General features: G+C 43.3%; 1 protein-coding gene across 8 annotated transcripts in view; it reads left to right on the forward strand.

The window, feature by feature from the left end:
* CEP164 (centrosomal protein 164) overlaps positions 1 to 18,041 on the forward strand; it is a 73,854-nt gene that overhangs the window by 10,931 nt on the left and 44,882 nt on the right. For 4 of the 8 annotated variants that reach the window (XM_049856602.1, XM_049856604.1, XM_049856605.1 and 1 more), the window contains exon 1: positions 12,217 to 16,638. In XM_049856602.1, the coding sequence (XP_049712559.1) occupies positions 15,064 to 16,638 (1,575 nt within the window). In that variant the 5' untranslated portion in view covers positions 12,217 to 15,063. Of the gene's footprint in view, positions 1 to 487; positions 591 to 3,256; positions 3,305 to 3,501; positions 3,614 to 12,108; positions 16,639 to 18,041 lie in introns of those variants that run through there. The other 4 variants (XM_049856606.1, XM_049856608.1, XM_049856607.1 and 1 more) reach the window with 3 other exon arrangements.

Here is an 18,041-nt window from a genome sequence, read left to right on the forward strand (position 1 = left end):
GTGGTTAAGAGCTCAGCTGCTCACCAAAAGGTCGACAGTTCAAATCCACGAGCGGTTCCATGGAAACCCCATGGGGCAGTTCTGCTCTGTCCTGTAGGGTCGCTGTGAGTAAGAACCGACTCGATGGCACCTAAAAACAACACAGCTTTGTAGCTGGGAGTCCTACACTATTAATTCTTTCTCCTTTTCGGGGATAAGAAGTCAAATCTTGAGAAAGACAGGCTTTCAGATTTTTTCTGGTTTGCTGAGTGTTCAGCAGTCCTGTGGGAGGTGCCCCTTCGAGCACTTTCCTGGACCCAGAGCTTGAAAGGCCTGCTTTCTGAGCTGCTGGTCCCATCCTCCAACATCCCTGGCTCCTGGGGAGTCTCGGGCTAACCTGGTTTTCAGAGTCTGATCTGACTCAAGTGTACTATGAGCCAGGTCCAACTTTTCCCTTTTTAAGCTGGGTCACTGATTCTCCTTTTGGGTGTGGGTCTCTGGGATCCAGGTGTTGGAGCCCAGACCAAACATGGCTGGACGGCCTATCCGCATAGGAGACCAGCTGGTTCTGGAGGAAGACTATGATGAGACCTACATTCCCAGTGAGCAAGGTAAGAGACCTGTGGTGCGTTGTAATAGTTCTTTGAGGGCAGGGAGAATGTGTGATTTATTTTTGTGCTTTCCCGTACCAAGCATGGCACATGCACATGGCTGCTCAGTATATTTGGATTAGGTCAGGGGTTGACAAACTATAGCCCATGGGCCTAATCTAACCTGTTGCTGCCTGCTTTTGTAAATGAAGTTTTGTTGGAACGTAGCCATGCTTATTGGTTTATGAATTATCTATGGCTGCTTCTGTGCTACAGTGGTCGCACTGAGTAGTTGTAACAGTGACCCTATGACCCACAAAACCTAAAATATTTACTACCTGCTCTTTATAGAAGAAGTTTGCTCAGCCCTGGATTAGATCAATGATTTGTTTTTGAGTGAAAATAAAGTAAGGAATATCATGAAATAGAATGTGTCCTAAGGCTAATTGGAAGCTCATTTTCTTAAGAACAAACTAAAGCGTATTTTTAAAATAATAATAACATTATTATAACAACAATGATAACACAATTTATTGAGTACTACTGTGTGCCAGGCACTGTTCCAGGAACTTTACATGTATTAACCTTTTCAACCCTGGTAGCAACTCCATTAGTTAGGTACTGTTATTATCTGCATCTTACAGATGAGGAAGCCAAGGCACAGGAAGGTTAAGTAACTTTCCTACACTTACACAGGTTTACCAAGCAGTGGAGGTAGGACCCAAGCCCACGTATTCTAACTCCAGAGCCTACACTTTTAATTAATCACTATGATATTTTGGGGGGCCAAGATTCCTTTGACATTCTGATGCTCAAGCCACCGTTTTCTCTTTCTGGACTATCTCAGTAGCTTCCTAATTAGCCTCCCTGCTTACACTCTTACCCTCCTCCAGTCTGTGCTGCACAGGTAGCCAGAGTCATTGTCTTACAGTGTAAGTCACATCATATCAGGGCTCTACTTTTAATGACTTTATATTATACTAAGTATCACCCCTTTACTGTGGTGTGCAGGGCTCTTCATGACTTGTCCCCACCCACCTGGCCAGGTTCAGCTGGTGCTACTTCTTCCCTTGCTTACTCGGCTAGTTGCGTTGGTGTACCTTAACAGTCCTCAGGTGGACCAAGCTGTTTCTTGCCACAGGCCCTTTGCATATGCTCTTTCTTCTGCCTGAATGCTCTGTCCTCAGTGCTCTGCATGGTTGGCTCCTTGCCTCCTTGAGTTTTCAGCTAAATGTCACCATTTCAGAGAGGCTTTCCTTGACCACCCTTTCTAAAGGAGTGCCCCCTCCACCTTAATGTTCCCTACTTCATATGTTGTTTTCTTAGTTATCTAGTGCTGCTACAACAGAAATAACACAAATGGGTGGCTTTAACAAACAAAAATTTATCTTCCCACAGTTTAGGAGGCTGGAAGTTTGAATTCAGGGTGCTGGCTCTGGGGAAAGGCTTTCTATCTCCCTTAGCTCTGGAGGAGGGTCCTTGTCTCTTTGAACTTCTGCCTCTGGGTGGTCTTCATGTGGCTTGGCATCTCTGTTCCTCAGTCTCTGATTGCTCACTTGCTTGTTTAATCTCTTTTATATCTCAAGAGAGATTGATTTAAGACATACCCTACACTAATACTGTCTTATTAACAAAGAAAACTGATTCTCAAATGGAATTGTGAGGTTAGGATTTATAACCCCAGACTTTTGGGGGCCACAATTCAATTCATGACACTCGTTTACTTTCATTACATTTATTACAAGCTTTAATTCTTGTATATTTATTCGTTTACTTCTTTACTGGCTGTCTCTTCTATTACAGTGTAATCTCCATAGAGGCAGCGACCATCTCTCTTTCTTATTCATGCCTATCTGAAGTGCCTGGCACATAGGAGGCACTCAAAAAATATTTGTGAAATCAAGGAATCAATCCCTGGCCAGCCATAGGCCCTTGAAAAAAATGCTTTTTTTTTTTTTTTGCCTAGTCCCCAGGTGTGTCAACCTTCAAATTCTCCACTGAGATGACCCAGCTTGATGGTACCTCCCTGGCCTGGGCTGTTATCAGTTCCAGCTTTGCTGCCCCTTGAGTATTTATTCCATTATTCCTGGGGCCTCCAGTGACATGTTCAATGGTGATGTGATCTGTCTTTTTCTGTCTTGGTGATATAGCTCTTAACCTAGTACATGTATCTCTGCTGTTCTTCCAGATGGTTGGCAAAACAAGCTTTTCTAAATGCTTGGATTCTAAAAGTATTAGAGTCCATGATGTACAGCAGAATTGAAAAAGCAACTCCCTTCATGGGAGAGAGTGTTCAGTGTGTGGGGGAAGAAAGCTGTCTGCGTATCATCCCACTTCCTCACTTCAGATACCCCTCAGCTTCTCGGCAGAATAAACCACTGCCTTCTCTCTGCTCCCATAGCTCATAGTACTCATCTCTCTTATAGCACGGATCACCTGGTTTGTGCTCTCTTTGTGTGTTTGTGAGGCTCTCAAGGGGGTTAGTCATGTGTAGTTGTTTAAGACATGCTTGTTGAATGAGTGATTAGTGTTTTTGCACCAAGCTTTAGCAAATCTTGGAAGAGCTTATGTCTTTCTGGTAAGGCTGTCCTTATCCTAGATGGTTGTGGCTGTGGCTGTTGGAGTTTTTCCTGAGGTCCCTGCCACACTGAAATCTTGGTCTTATATTTTTGTCTTTGTTGTACTAGGCTTCAGATGGTATTCTTGGAGTATGGAGATATCATGCCTTGATTCAGGTATATCATTTATAAACTGTGATTCAAAAAAAGATCATATGTTTATTGTTTATATTGAGAGAAATAATACCTGCTCGCTGAAGAAAATTTAGAAAGTAAAGGCAAAGTAGGAAAAAAGTTTATTGTAATTTTTGCTTTTCTAACCACCCCACCACTCCATCTCTCTTACCTTCCCCACCCTCCTGCCTCTCCTGCAGAAATTCTTGAATTTGCCAGAGAGATTGGTATCGATCCCATCAAGGAACCAGAATTGATGTGGTTGGCACGGGAGGGCATTGTGGCCCCACTGCCCATGGAGTGGAAACCGTGGTAAGTCAGCACCAGGTGTGGCTGGCCCACTGACTTGGCTGGTCAGAGGCCATGGGAGCCTGACACTGGACATAAGCTTTAACAGGCCACCTTTTCCAAGCCTGTGCTGTATAGAGAGTCAGGGACAGCAATGTGCTATTTCCCTGCTAGGCCATCTGATGTTTTGGGCCTGAGCACAGGCTGATTTGATCATCCCTTTGGAGTCCCTGGATGGTGAAAATGGTTGGAGGTTCAAATCTACCCAGAGGTGCCTTGGAAGAAAGGCCTGGTGATTTACTTCCAAAAAATCAGCCATGAAAACCCCATGGAGCAGAGTTTTACTCTCACACACATGGGTCACCATGAGTCGGCATTGACTCGATTGCAGCTGGCTTTGTTTTTGGTTATAATGGGGTTTAGTACTTATATCTGGAGTCAAAGGAGCTGCTGCCGTGGGTCAGGTCCTCTCACACCACTGCCTGTTCTGGGCATGCTGAGGAGGTGTCGTCATTCCTTGCAAATTGAGATTGAGAATGACAGCTCTACCTCTACTATGTCCAAACTGGGTGCTGGTGCCTCAGGGTTTTGTAGCGAGCCTTTACAGACTGGCAGAAAGTTTCTTTCTCCCTTGGTTATGCACTCTGGCTCTGCCATCCCTGAATTTGTGTAACCTATTTGTCTCAGCTAGCTAGTGCTGCTGTAACACAAATACCACAAGTGGGTGGCTTTAAAGAACAGAAACTCATTTTCTCACAGTTGTGAAGGCTGAAAGTCCAAATCAAGGTTTCAGCCGTGTCAGCTCCTTCCTTGTCGGTAGCCTGGGTATTCTTTGGCTGCTTGGCTTGTAGACCATCCTCACGTGGCATCTGCCTTCCCAGTGTGTGCTTGCTTCTGGGTCCGATCTGCTCTTTGTAAAGTTCAGAAGTGATTAGGTTTAGGACACACCCTGCAATGATGTGGCCCCATTAATATAACAAAGAAAATCCTATTCCCAAACAAGATCACATTCACAGGTATGCCCTTAGGATTCCAACGTATATTTTGGGAGGGACACAATTCAACCCGTAACAGATAGGTTCATATTTGTGAATTTGTTCATATTTTCAATTTTAGTTAGAACTTTTTGGATTGTAAGGAGCAGAGACTCACTCAGGTTATCTTAGGGAAAGAGAGGTTTATGGTGAGGAAACTCAGGATGGCCAAGGTGGGAAAGCTAAAAAGGAGCCGTGGTTGCCGCTCTGGTCCCCCTCCTGAGGTCTGCCTTGTGTCCCAGTCATGGTGATGCTGTTGACTCTCTTCTTCATGGCTGTCTGCCCTCCTCTAACTTCCTGCGTCCTTTTCGTGTGTGCAGAGGTCTCTCCAAGTTGTCCTCCTGAAGTGAGTGCTGTAGACTTCCTACCTGAAAATGGAATTTCCCAGTGTTGCTCCTGGACTTGTCTCTGGGTGTCTTAGGGGGTCCCCTCTTATGCCGGTGTTCTGCAATTTGTATTCAAGGCATGATTACCGTGTTCTTATCCACACCATTTATTACTTTGGCCATACTTCAAAATGACTGTAGTTGTAGCCTTACCCTTCTCGAATGAAGAATCCTAATCCTTTTAGCTTTTCCTCACATGGCAGTCTCCTGTTCTGTTGATCTTTTTAGCTGCCTTTCCTTGGACCTTCTCCAGTTTCCTGACATCTTTCTTGTAGTAACTCTGTCAGTGCTGCACACAGCATTCCAGATTCTGAGGACTCGTGGTTGTGTTTGTAGGATGGTGGTTTCTGCTTTGTTTCCAATCCCCGTCCTGATGGAAGGAAGGAACTATCATTGGTTATGGGCCACCTGTGTGCCAGCTGCCTTCTTGTACCTGCTGGTGGTGGTTAACACTCTCTCGTCCTATAAGGAGAGCATGGAACTATTTTTCACTTTTTGAAATAACGTAAGTCATTAAAACTTAGGTATACTGCCATCTTTTACCCTTGCTCCCTTTCCCAAGCATAATTACTGTTAATTGAGGAATTTCTTCAATTTTCGGAAGAGTTTGTATAGAATTGGTATTATTTCTTCCTCAAATGTTTGGCAGAATTCAACCATCTGGGTCTGAAGTTTTCTTTATGGGAAAATTTTTAACTACATCCCCAATTTCTTTAATAGATATAGGATTATTGAGGCTTTTCTTTCTTTTTTATTGTACTTTAGATGAAGGTTTACAGAACAAACTAGCTTCTCATTAGTTAGTATACATATTATTTTATGACATTGGTTAACAACCCCACAACATGTCAACACATTCCCTTCTCGACCTTGGGTTCCCTGTTACCAGCTTTCCTGTCCCTTCCTGCCTTCTTGTTCTTGCCCCTGTGCTGGTGTGCCCCTTTAGTCTCGTTTTGTGTTTATGGGCCTGTCTAATCTTTGGCTGAAGGGTGAACCTCAGGAGTGACTGAAAGGTTGTCCGGGGGGCCATACTCTCAGGGTTTCTCCAGTCTCTGTCAGGCCAGTAAGTCTGGTCTTTTTTTGTGAGTTAGAATTTTCTACATTTTCCTCCAGCTCTGTCTGGGACCCTCTATTATAATCCCTGTCAGGGCAGTCAGTGATGGTAGCTGGCACCATCTAGTTGTACTAGACTCAGTCTGGTGGAGGCTGTGGTAGTTGTGGTCCTTTGGACTAATCTTTTCCTTATATCTTTAGTTTTCTTCTTTCTCCCTTGCTCCCGAAGGGGTGAGAATGGTGGAGTATCTTAGATGGCCACTCACAGGGCATTGAGACCCCAGATGCTACTCACCAAAGTAGAAGGTAGAACATTTTCTTTATTAACTATGATTTGCCAGTTGAGCTAGATATTCCCTGAGACCGTGGTCCCCACAGCCTATTGAGGCTTTTCTTGAATGAGCTTTGATAGCTTGTATCTTCCAAGGAATTTTATCTAAGTTGTTGAATTAGCTGGCAGTTGCTGTGAGTTGGAATCGACTCGATGGTAACAGGTTTGGTTTTTTTTGTATAATAAGAGTTAATATTGGTAGGACAAATGCTTCCTATGTATTCCTTAAATTTGTCTTGGCACTTTTCTCTTCCATTGAGGAGGCAGTTTGAACCCAACAGCTGCTTCTTGGGACAAAGATGTAGCTGTCTGCTTCTGTAAAGATTTATAGCCTTGGAAACCCTATGGGGGCAGTTCTGCTCCGTCCTATAGGGTCACTAGGAGTTGCAATCAGCTCGATGGCAGTGAGCTTAGGCTTGGTTATTTTTCCAAATGAAATTTAGTTTCTTAAAGTCTGCCGAAAACACTTCGAATTTGGACTGGGATTGCACATGTATTTTATAGATTAATCTGGAAAGAACTGGTATATTGGTAATACTGAGCCTTTTGATCCATGACCTTTTTTAGGCCCGAACAGTGTCCTTCAAAAAAAAATTCACAATATTCTCTTTAAAACATAGCACATCCTTTGTTTGATTTATTCTAGAGTACCGTGTTTTTTTGTTGCCATTGTGAGGTGGGGTCTTTTAAAAAGTATTATGACATTTCTAATTGATTGTTGCTGGGAAATAGGAGCACTATTGCTTTTTATAATTGATCTAATATAACCAGCTGCCATGTTGAATAAACCATTATTTTAATGGTTTGTAAATCTCTTAGATTTTCTATGCAGAAAAATCGTGTAATCTGCAAGTAGTCTATTTCTTGATTCAGTTTTGGTAACCTGTTTTTCTAGAAAATTGTCCATTTGGCCTAAGTTTTCTAGTTTATCATCATCAATTCATAGTTCTCTTTTATGGTTTTAGAATCTCTACTGTATCTGTAGTTACGCTCCCTTTGTTTATAACTTCTTGTCTTACTTGACCAATCTTTCAGAAGTTTGCTTATTTTATTAATTTTCTCAAAAAAACACGGATTGCTTTGGTTGAACCTTGTCATGGATTGAATTGTCCCCTAAAAATACTTGTCAGCTTGGTTAGGTAATGACTCCTGGTGTCATGGGATTGGCCACCGTTTTGCCTTCTGATGTGATTGTCCTGTGTGTTGTAAACCTACCTCTGTGTTGTTAACAAGGCAGGACTCATCTACAAGATTCGGTTGTGTCTCAAACCAGTCTCTTGAGATGTAAACGAGAAGCAAGCAGAGAGACGTGGGGACCTCAAACCACTAAGAAACAAGAGCCAAGAGAATAGTGTGCCCTTTGGACCCGGGGTCCCTGCACTGCGAAGTTCCTTGACCAGGGAAGAGTGATGACAAGGACCTTCCCCAGGAGCCAGTAGAAAGAGAAAGTCTTCCTCTGGAGGTGGCACCCTGAATTTGGACTTGTAGCCTCCTAGACTGTGAGAGAATAAATTTCTTTTTGTTAAAGCTATCCACTCGTGATATTTCTGTTATACCACCACTAGATAACTAAGACAAACCTATAATATTATTTCTTTGTTTTCTCTTTCTTAAATTGCTGCTTATTATTTCTTTCCTTCTACTTTCTTTGGGTTTCTTCTTTTCCCACTAAATACTTGATTTGAAAGTATAACTCATTTTTTAATTTCTCTTATTTTCTAATACAGGCTGTAATTTTTTTTCTAAGCACCACGTTATAGATATAGTCCACAAGTTTGATATATTGTATGTTTAGTTTCAGTCTTTTATAAAAATGTTTTGTAATTTCTGTTTCTATTTTTTCTTGCCTTATGAATTTTTTATGAATTAGAGTTGTGTTTTTAAATTTCCAAATATGTTTCCAAAGTAATAGTTTGAAGGGGATGAGGTATATAAAGTTTGCATATCTTTTCATTACTGATTTTCAATTTTATTTATTCACTTTGTTCCTTGTCGAGACTTCTTTTGCAGCTAAGTGATTCTGTTTATGTTAATATTCTATGTGTGCTGGATAAGAATGTGTAGTCTCATTTTTGGATACAGGGTTCTGTATATGCCCCTTAAATCAAGCATGCTAAATGTGTTTTTATCTTGTTTCCTTAATGATTTTTGTCTAAGTCTCACTCTTGAATGACAGTTTAGTTGACTATAGAACTGTTTGTTGAACAGCCCTTTGCTAATATTTTATCATTATCTTCTGACTTACAATTTTGGAGATAAAACATGTTTTCTTGGTCTTATTACTCCTTTGTAGGTAATCGATTTTTATTTCTTCTGGTTGCTTTTTGTATTTTGTTTTATGTATGGTGTTCTGTAATTTCATTATGTCTAAGTATCAATTTATAGTAAATGTATTTACCATATTTAGGATTTGGGGTGCTTTCTTAATCTGAAGACTCCAGTTTTAGAAAATTCTCAACCATTATCACTTTTTTCTTTTGGAACTCTTATTAGAAATATATTGGGCTTTCTTATTTCATCCTGCATGTCTCCGAACTTCTGTTTCTTGATTTTAAAATCACTTTATCTTGCATGTTGCATTCTTTTTAATTTCTTTAGGTATATTTTCCAGTTCACTATTCGTTCCTTCTTCTGTATCAAATCTGCTGTTTAACCTGCCCTTTTTTTTAAAATTTAATGTTCTTTTCAATATCTTTTTTTTTGTTTGTTGCTTCACTATGGGTTATACTTCTTTGATCCCCATAATAATTTTAAATCTAATTAATTTATTTCTCTTTTGATCTATTCTGTGTCAAGTTTTTGGTATGCTAATTCTTTTCATTGTGTTCTGCTGGTTTTCCCTCATGGTGAACTGTTTACTCACACGATTTGTAATCTTTTGTTGTGAATTTTGCAAGTTTTTCTTCAGTAGTGGTTATTTTCTGTGTCTCCCTCCTAGGTTGTTGTGTGGCTTTATAATTACCTCTGCCAAGGGCTTTTCAGTGGTTCAGGACTAAATTTTTACATAACTTCCTGAGTTGGGATTTCTTTACCACATTTTGGACTGTACATCTACATGTGTCTTGAGATCAGTTTTTATGAGATTTTATTTTGCCCACATAGATCCTGGAGTGGATAACATGCTTACTAGCAGTTTCCATGGCCTGCTAAGCCCTTTTTTTCATGAGCAAGCAGCCTTAAGGGCCCCAGGTTTATACAGGGATCTCGACTTCAGCTTCCAAATTCACGAAGGCAATTTTTTGTCAGTAAATTGGCATTAAAACCCGACCCCCAGGCCTGTATCCAGATCCTTATCTTGGCCTCTCAGTTCATGTACTTATTACTCAGGCCTCAAGTTTTCTTTCTGATTCTGGTGTCTGAGAATCTCTCGATGTTAAAGAAAAAAGGTTTTTCTTTTTGTTTTGTTGTTACATATTAATCCAGTATTTATCTGTGTTTGCAGGGATGAGGAAAGGTAGGACGTTTTCTTCGGTTCATTTAAGCATGTTGCCTGAAGCTTTGAATGTGTTTCTTTAGAATGAATTTCTAGAATTTGAATATCTTGTGTTAAAGGATGTGCAGAATTGAAGTATTGTTTGTTAATGCCAAATTACTTTCCCTTAAAATTTAGCAGTTCTACCAGCATTATATATGATCATTCATTTAAAAATATTATCAATTGAAGAATTGTCAATCCAAAAAAAAAAAATTGTCAATTCCAGGGCAATAGATTGTATCTGATTTTTTAAAATTTGCATATTCTAAATTGTAGAACTGAGTTGGCCATCTTTTGGCCATTGGTTTATCTTATGCGGTTTGCTTGTTTATATCCCTTGCCTTTTTGTCCATTGGATTTCTTTTTATTTTTGTTAAGGTGGTGGAACTCTTTGGTTGTTCTGGGTATTAATTTTACTAGTATTGTTTCTACTATTTTCTACCAGTTACTTGTATTTTAATTTTTTTATGGTTTCTTTCTTCATATCAAAATTAAAAATTTTTAACTCGTCATATCTTTCAGGATTTTTTCTTTGTGGCTTTTTCTCCCCTCTTGTTTAGGGATGCCTGTGGAGCACTGGTGGCACAGTGGTTAAGAACTTGGCTGCTAACCAAGAGGTTGGCAGTTCGAATCCACCAGCTGCTCCTTGGAAACCCTATGGGGCAGTTCTACTCTGTCCTATAGGGTTGCTATGAGTCATAATCAACTCAGTGGCAACAGGTTTGGGTTTTTTGGTTTATTTTACTTTTAGGAGCCCTGGTGGCACAGTGCTTAAGTGCTCAGCTGTGCACCGAAAGGTCAGTGGTTCAAACCCACCAGCTGTTCCGTGGGAGAAAGATGTGGCAGTCTTCTAGAAAAATTTACAGCCTCGGAAACACTATGGGGCAGTTCTACTCTGTCCTATAGGGTCACTATGAGCCGGAATCAACTTGATGGCAACCAGTTTGGTTTGGGTACTTTATTTTATTAAAATATTACCCTGTATTTATTTTTTAATGTTAAGCTCAAATACATCTGGAATTGATTTTGGTGAATGCTGTTGTATAGGAATATAAACGAGTAGCCATTTATCTCAATGTCATTTATTGAATCAATAGTTCATCTTTCTTTACTGATATGAAATGTTACCTTTCTTATAAACCAAATTCTCATATATGAATGGGTTTGTTTCTAGGCCCTGTGTTGTGTTTCATCAATCAATTTGTCTATTTCTGTGTTGGTACCACACTGTTTATAGTATTTTAAAGGTTTACTTTAATATCCTTGCTCTTTTTTAAAAATTTATTTTATTTTTGTTTTTGTTGAGAATATACACAGCAGCATATACACTAGTTCAACAGTTTCTACATGTGCAATTCAATGACCTTGATTACTGTGTTTTTACACAAATAATGCATCGTGCTACTTTTTTGCCAGTTGCACCTGACCCTTGCCTTGTGGGATTTTTTCATAAGTGCACTGTGCTAATTTTTTTTACAGCAACATGTAAAAAAAAGTGGCATAGCACTCTTACAAAAATACCTTGTAGGGGGCTTGGGAGGGCACGGTTGGCAAAAAAATGTAGAACACATGTGTTATTCGCATAAAAATATGGTATATTCTAGTTTGCAACCGTTCTCTCTCCTTTTCTGAGTTGCTCCTCCCCATTAACATAAACTCACCACCTCCTAAGACTCCTATCTGATCTTTAGAGTTGCTGTTGTCAGTTTGCTCCCACATAGATAGATCTTAAAAGAGCACAGTGCTCAAGACATTCTTTACTAGTCAAGCTAAACTATTGTTTGGTTTTAAGAAGACTTCAGGGGATATTTTTGGCTTAAGTTTTAAGGTTTAAAGATTATCTCAAGGCAGTAATTTCAGGGGTTCATCCAGCCTCTGTGGCTCCAGAAAATCTGGGTTCCATGAGAATTTGAGATTCTGTTCTGCATTTTCCCCATTTTGATCAGGATCCTTCTATCGAATCTTTGATGAAAATGTTCAGAATGGTAGCTGGGCACCATCCAGTTCTTCTGGTCTTATGGCAATTAGCCATACATTCTGTTTCCTCCTCCTATTCCTGACTGTACTTACTCTCTTGCTCTAGGCAAATAGAGACCAGGTACAATTCTTAACCCCTCCCCCCTGCCTTTTTGCCCTCTTTCCTCCCCTTCCTTCTTCACCTCCTTCTCTTTTTTCTATTTTTTTTCCTAAGTACTGTGGACCTGAGCGGGGACTAACTCCTGACTTCTGTTTATCCCCAGCCAGGACATCACAGGTGATATTTACTATTTCAACTTTGCCAATGGGCAGTCCATGTGGGACCATCCCTGTGATGAGCACTATCGGAACCTGGTCATCCAAGAGCGAGGGAAGCTATCAACTGGAGCCATTAAGAAGAAAGATAAGAGAAAGAAAAAGGAAAAGAGAGACAAGAAGGGCAAAGAGACCTCCAAAAGTTCCCTGGTGAGTCAGTGAATGCCAGCTCCTAGAGGGGCCAAGTTTGAGACCTGAGGGGATGTTGGGACCTCTAGGTGTTTATTTAGAAGAATGGCCTGGTGGTGTACTTCCACAATACCAGGCATCGAAACGCTATGGAGCACTGTTCTATTCTGACACACACGGGTTGCCAACTGTTTTTTTTTTTTCTTTTTGTATTTGTGTGTTTACAGCTGGGTTGAAAGATGGAGATTAATAATATAATAAATTTTTTATGGTACATCACCTGAATTGTGCCTGTCTTCTGGTAAATTTTCCTTTGAGCTTCTAGAAGTTGTTAGTATCTCTAAGCAATTCCTTTTGTTTTCTTTGGTCCTTGGGAAGCACATGTTGTGTAATAGGGTTAGAGAGAAGGCCACAGTTCTGCTGAGGGTGGAATTTTGCAGTCATCTAAGAAGTGATGCCATCTGCGCCTCTGAGAGTGGGTGCAGTCGGGCTGAGGCCAGTGGGCCTGGATGCGTAGGGTGTCATTCGTCTTCTTTCAGAGTCAGGTTTTCCTAGTGTGGATTCATTATTTGTCTTCAAGCGGTATGAATTCCTAGATATCAGTTACAGCCGTAGTTCAGTTGTCAGAACACCAAGTGCCTTCAAGATCCAAAAAGAAAAGCATTGGGCTTTATCTGCTCCTGTGAATTGTCTTTGTTGCCAGTGTCTTAGTTAGTGTTGGAAAATTAAAATTTGATTGCAACATGACTACCTTGGTTCAAGTAGCCCTTTTTTTTTTTTTTTTTTTTTTTTTAGTGCCTTCAGAAGATAGAATTTTATTTCTCTGTCACATAACAGTGTGCCACCTCAGGCAGGTGGCACAGGTAGTGTCAACGGCCCCACTTCATGGGGTCAATCAGAGACCAGCTGCTTTCTCTCCCATTGCACCTCACCCTCTAGAGTGTGATCCTCATCTGCATGGTCAAAACTAGCCCAGTGTCATCAAGTTGCTTTTTGACTCAGAGTTCAAAATCCCATTTCCCTTTATTGCTTACTTGCCCCTCCAGTAAGTTTGAACTTAGAAGGCAGCGCGCTCTGATCCTTATTTGTAGGTAGAGAAGCTAAGGTTGGGAGCCATGCTGAAATGAAGCCCACGCTGCTCTGGAACACTGTAGCAGTGTAGGGAAATTCAGGCCTTTCTCCTTTCCCCCAGGTATGGGCAGGCTGGCCACTGTGTGGAGAGAGACTGTAGCAACACAGTTCAGCTGGGGAGGAGCACTGGGAATATCTTTTCTACTCTCACAGTGGTCCAGTTGTTTTGCTTTTTTGTTTATAGTCTTATTTCCTACCAGAGCCTGGTGATTACCTCTCAGTGAAGATATTCTCTATCTTCCTTTCCAGGGGGTGAGTTCTGGCTTTGAATGGTTGCCAATGAATTTATCCTTTTTATTGTTTCCAGGCTCTACAGGTACTCCTCACTCCTCCCCCACCCCCTATGTATTACTCGTGGTTCTGAGAACAAGATAACAAGCCCATTTCTCTAGATGGAGAAAGGAGGGCACATAATTTCTAAATAGGTTGAATTATCTGCTAGTTTTTTTTATAACATATTTGAGAGGCAAAAGATGGATGATGGGCTTTTCACTAGCCCAGGATTACCTTAAATGATACCCAGGTATTTGGACAGGTTGACTAAAGAAGAGCAGAGGGAATGAGGTGAGGATTCTAGGGTGGAGGGGTGGGTGACAGACTGAATTCTCGGTGCGTGACTGTGCTCATGGAGCTCTCTGTTCCAAACAGTTCCTTCTGTGGTTTCAGGAGCTTAGGACAATTGGACAACCCTGAGCTGCCAGTCTGGTTCTTAGGGCTGAGAGCAGACACCTCAGACCAGATTTTGGCCCATTGGGTGGCCTGGGCTCTCTGGAGGTGTGTACTCAAGAGGATGGGTGATATTTAGTGTGAATGTTTGCAGAGGGTGGTCGATTTTTGTAGGGTTTCTTCTAGCTGAGAGATTCTGTGACTGCGTGGACCTATCTCAAGCAGGACCAGCTCATACCTTTGGTAGAAGACTCTAGACTGCGTTTCTCAGGTTCAGGACACTGGTTATTCTTCCCTTCTTCTCTCCCTTCTCTGGACATCTCGGGCAGTCCTTGATAAGGTTGATGGGCTTTGTAAAATTGACCAGTCGCAGAACCCGAGAGCTAGATGGTACCTTAAGGTTAATGTAGTTGGCGATTTTATCTTAGGGATAATCTGATTGGTAATTTCAGGCTTTTCTTAGTAGTAAAGTCCTGTCTTCAGATCACTTCCTCCATAGACGTCCAATAAATTAAAAAAGAAGTGGAGGCACTCTGGCTGAAGTTAGGGGTGTGAGTCTTGGCATCCCCCCCCAACACACGCACACAGTAGTGGCCCCTGAGGTACCTTGTGGAACGACCTTCTCTCTCGGGTTCTGAGAAGTGAAGATTTGCAAGCCATTGGTCTAGTCCAGGGTCCTCTTTATAAATAAGAAAACTAGGATCCAGAAAACAACATAATTTCAGCCCAAGGGAATTTTTCTTCCCTCTTTGGTTCATGCTTTACTTTAAATGGAGGGTGGGTTTCTGCCAAGGGCTTGTCAAGGGCTGAGGTAGCACGTATAAATCAGAACTATTTTGTCTTAGTTTTCTCTGCATGTTTATATACCCATCTAGGAAACACAGCCTGAGCAGGGACTTCTGCCTTCTCCTTCCTTTCTCTACGGCCCGTCCCCTCTCCCAGCACCTGGGCTTGCTGGCTTGGACCTAGAGCAAGAGATGCAGGCTAGAAGTGAGGGCTCCTTTAAGAAAGGGAAGAGCTCATGCGTGCTGGGCGACACCCCCTGGCCTCTCGTGGGCACTCTGCCCAGCAAGCTGCAGCCACTGTCCACAGGCCAAGCTTCGCGAACCCACCGGATCTTTGCCGACGTGGAGAAAATCTTAGGCAGGGCCCCAGCCCAATGCAGGACAGAATTAGGTGACCAACAGGGTCTGGAGAAACCCCAGAAGCCAACAGAGAAAGTCTACCTGGGGTTTTCAGACCCTGAAATAGAAGAGCTGGAAATGAGGAACAGACGGCAGAAACCCAGTGCTCTGGGCCCTGAGAACGTCAGACCTCTCCACCGTGGGCAGGATGTGGTGGAGAGCAGGAGCCAGGCCTCGGTCCACTCAAAGCTTTCAGAAACTATCAGGGGTCCGCAGCTGAAAGGGGAGCGGCACAGCCACAACATAGCCAAACTGAGCTCCACAGGCCCCAGAGGGGACGAGGGCCAGAGCCCCATCTCTTTGCCATCCCATGGGGAGGAGCCCTCCCTGTCCCCTTGTTCTTCTGACCATATACTGCCTACCAGGAAAAACAAGCTGCTCTTGTTAGCTAGCAGCCCAGTTGAAGACCTGAGTTGGCAGGGAGTTCCTGGGGAAGGGGGGAACATGGGCAAGGGGAGGAAGAGGAGAGAGCCCCCAGGATTGTGGATGGGACAGGTCTCTGAGCTTGTCAACAAGGACACCCCAGGGAGCAACAAGGGAACAGAGCCTAGTGACCCTGAGGTTCCAGGGGCCTCAGCTGAAGATGTACCTCAGGGGCTCTTTCTGATACCACCTGATACCCTGGCATCAGAAGCAGCTCAGAATGCCCCTTCAGGGAGTACCCCTGGGGTCTCGCCTGGCAGTGAGAATAGACAACCCCCAGCGTCTCCAGAGCTCCCTGATGAAGGTAGGAAGCTTAGTGTGTCTGGGCCTGACTTGGAGAGCAAAAGCAGCAGCAGCCTGGCCTCACACGTTGGCTCTCAGGTTCTGGGTGAGGTGAACAACTTCCCTTGGGACTTGCAGAGCTCACAGGGATCTGAACCGGGAGTGGATCAGTCAGGTCCTGGACCCGGAACTCAACATGCCAACCCCTTCCTAGCACCCCAGTTGCCCCACATCCAGAGCTCTGCAGATGAGCAGTCAGAGAGTGAAGACTACTCGGAGGATCAGAGGCTCTACCAGCACATCCTGCAGATGGTCAAGATCTCCAGCCGGCTGGAGGGCCTGGGACTGCCTGAGAGCATGCAGGAAATGCCATGCAAAGACATTGCCAGCATGGTCTGTTGCATGGCAGCTGAGTCTTCCAGGATGTCTAGTGAGGGTGAGCATGAGGTCATCAGAGCCCTGGAGAGGGACTCGAGGTTTTCGGCTTGGGGCCCAGAGCTGCGGCAGCATCCTCAGGAGGTGGCTCTTGCCCCTGCTGGGCAGGAGGCCTCTCAGCCAGCCAGTTTCCATCCAAGCAGCAGCCCGCTCAGGCAGGGGATAATTGAGCTGAGCTCCAGCAGAGGCCTGGCTGCAGAGCCAGGCAAGATACAGCTTCTCAACCAGGTATGCTTCATACAGAGCATGGCCTAAAGGCCTCAGTGAACTTAGTAAGAGGGAGCCGACTGAGTTTGTGTTTTAACACAGCCACCAGGTCTGCATTCCTGTTGTTCCCCCTCCTTTAGTAAATACAGATCCCTTAACTACCCAGTATGGCCATATTGTGGGATGATGTGTATTTCATGTTTCTTCTACCCCATTGCCTATAAGATGGGAGCTGAGAGTGTCTATGACTTCCCTTCCCTGCATCTAGCTGTAACTCCTGGGTAGTTGGTTCACTTATGCTCTGAAGATGATCAGTTCTAAGGGTGAGCAAGGTCGTGCCATCCTGGTACTCCTGCAAGATTTAGGTGCTTTCCCAGGATTTGGGAAGCCAAATCCTGGTGATAGAGAGAGGCTCCAAACTCAGTCCCTTGTTTGAGTCACACGGAAAAGGAAAGTTAATGCTAGCATGAGGGCCAGAAGCTGAGACCCTCTCTCTTTCTCCAGTGAGCTGCTTCTGCTCCTTGCTTCCCAGGGTCCCCAGGAAGCCCTGTGAACAACCCGTTTCCTGCTTGGGCAGACCCTATTTGGGACTTCACTTCCTCCCCCAACTGGGACTTACCGAAGTGCTGAGTTTGCCCTATCATTCTGACCCCTTGTCCCTTTGAAGAGCCACACCATATTCTTCATTCAGAAGAAATCAGGTTGGATTAGAAACCATGAGGAAGGATCAGTCTGAATTTCCCAGCCATACTTTTGCTGTTGCCCAGCTGTGGCTTTACCCAGTTGTCACCTCTGGTTTCTAATTGCAGCCGTGCACTGGCTCTCTGCTAGCTCTAATAACTACTGGAGCACTATAAATATCAGATAAGCTACAGATTACCCTGAAAGTTTTAATTAGCCCAATGGCAGCAAGTTTATCCGCTCTGAAGGACAATATCATGCACAGCCCTGTACTCATAGTGAAGGGCCATCTACAGAAGATGATCAACCAGGAGCCAGGAATGTATAATTTCCCTGCTAACCACTGATTTGGTAAAGGCCTGGGAGAACAGTGCCCTCAGCATGCCTGTCTCCCTCCCTCAAGCCCCCAGTGCGTTAGCAAATTAGCCATGTCAGGAGTCTGTAATTTTCCATAAATACAGTGTGGGAAGAATTTTGCTTGCTGATACATCAGGGCTAGTTGGAAGGGCTGAAGCTAGGAGGAGCAGGCCCGGTTTGCTCACAGTTCACCTCAGACAAACTTTCCTGGGTCTTTTGTTCCACAACCAGGAGGCAGTATAAATACAGGCTTAGAAGTAGAACTGGTTTCCAATCCCATCTCTGCCCCTTGCTGGCCCTGTGGCTTTGGGCAAACTACCTAACCTCACCCATCTCTGTTTCCTCATACGGGGACTGTGGGTAGAAGTCAGCCTGCCTCAGGTTGT

The sequence above is a fragment of the Elephas maximus genome, chromosome 17 (genome assembly GCF_024166365.1).
Source record: "Elephas maximus indicus isolate mEleMax1 chromosome 17, mEleMax1 primary haplotype, whole genome shotgun sequence".
NCBI classification, from domain to species: domain Eukaryota; kingdom Metazoa; phylum Chordata; class Mammalia; order Proboscidea; family Elephantidae; genus Elephas; species Elephas maximus.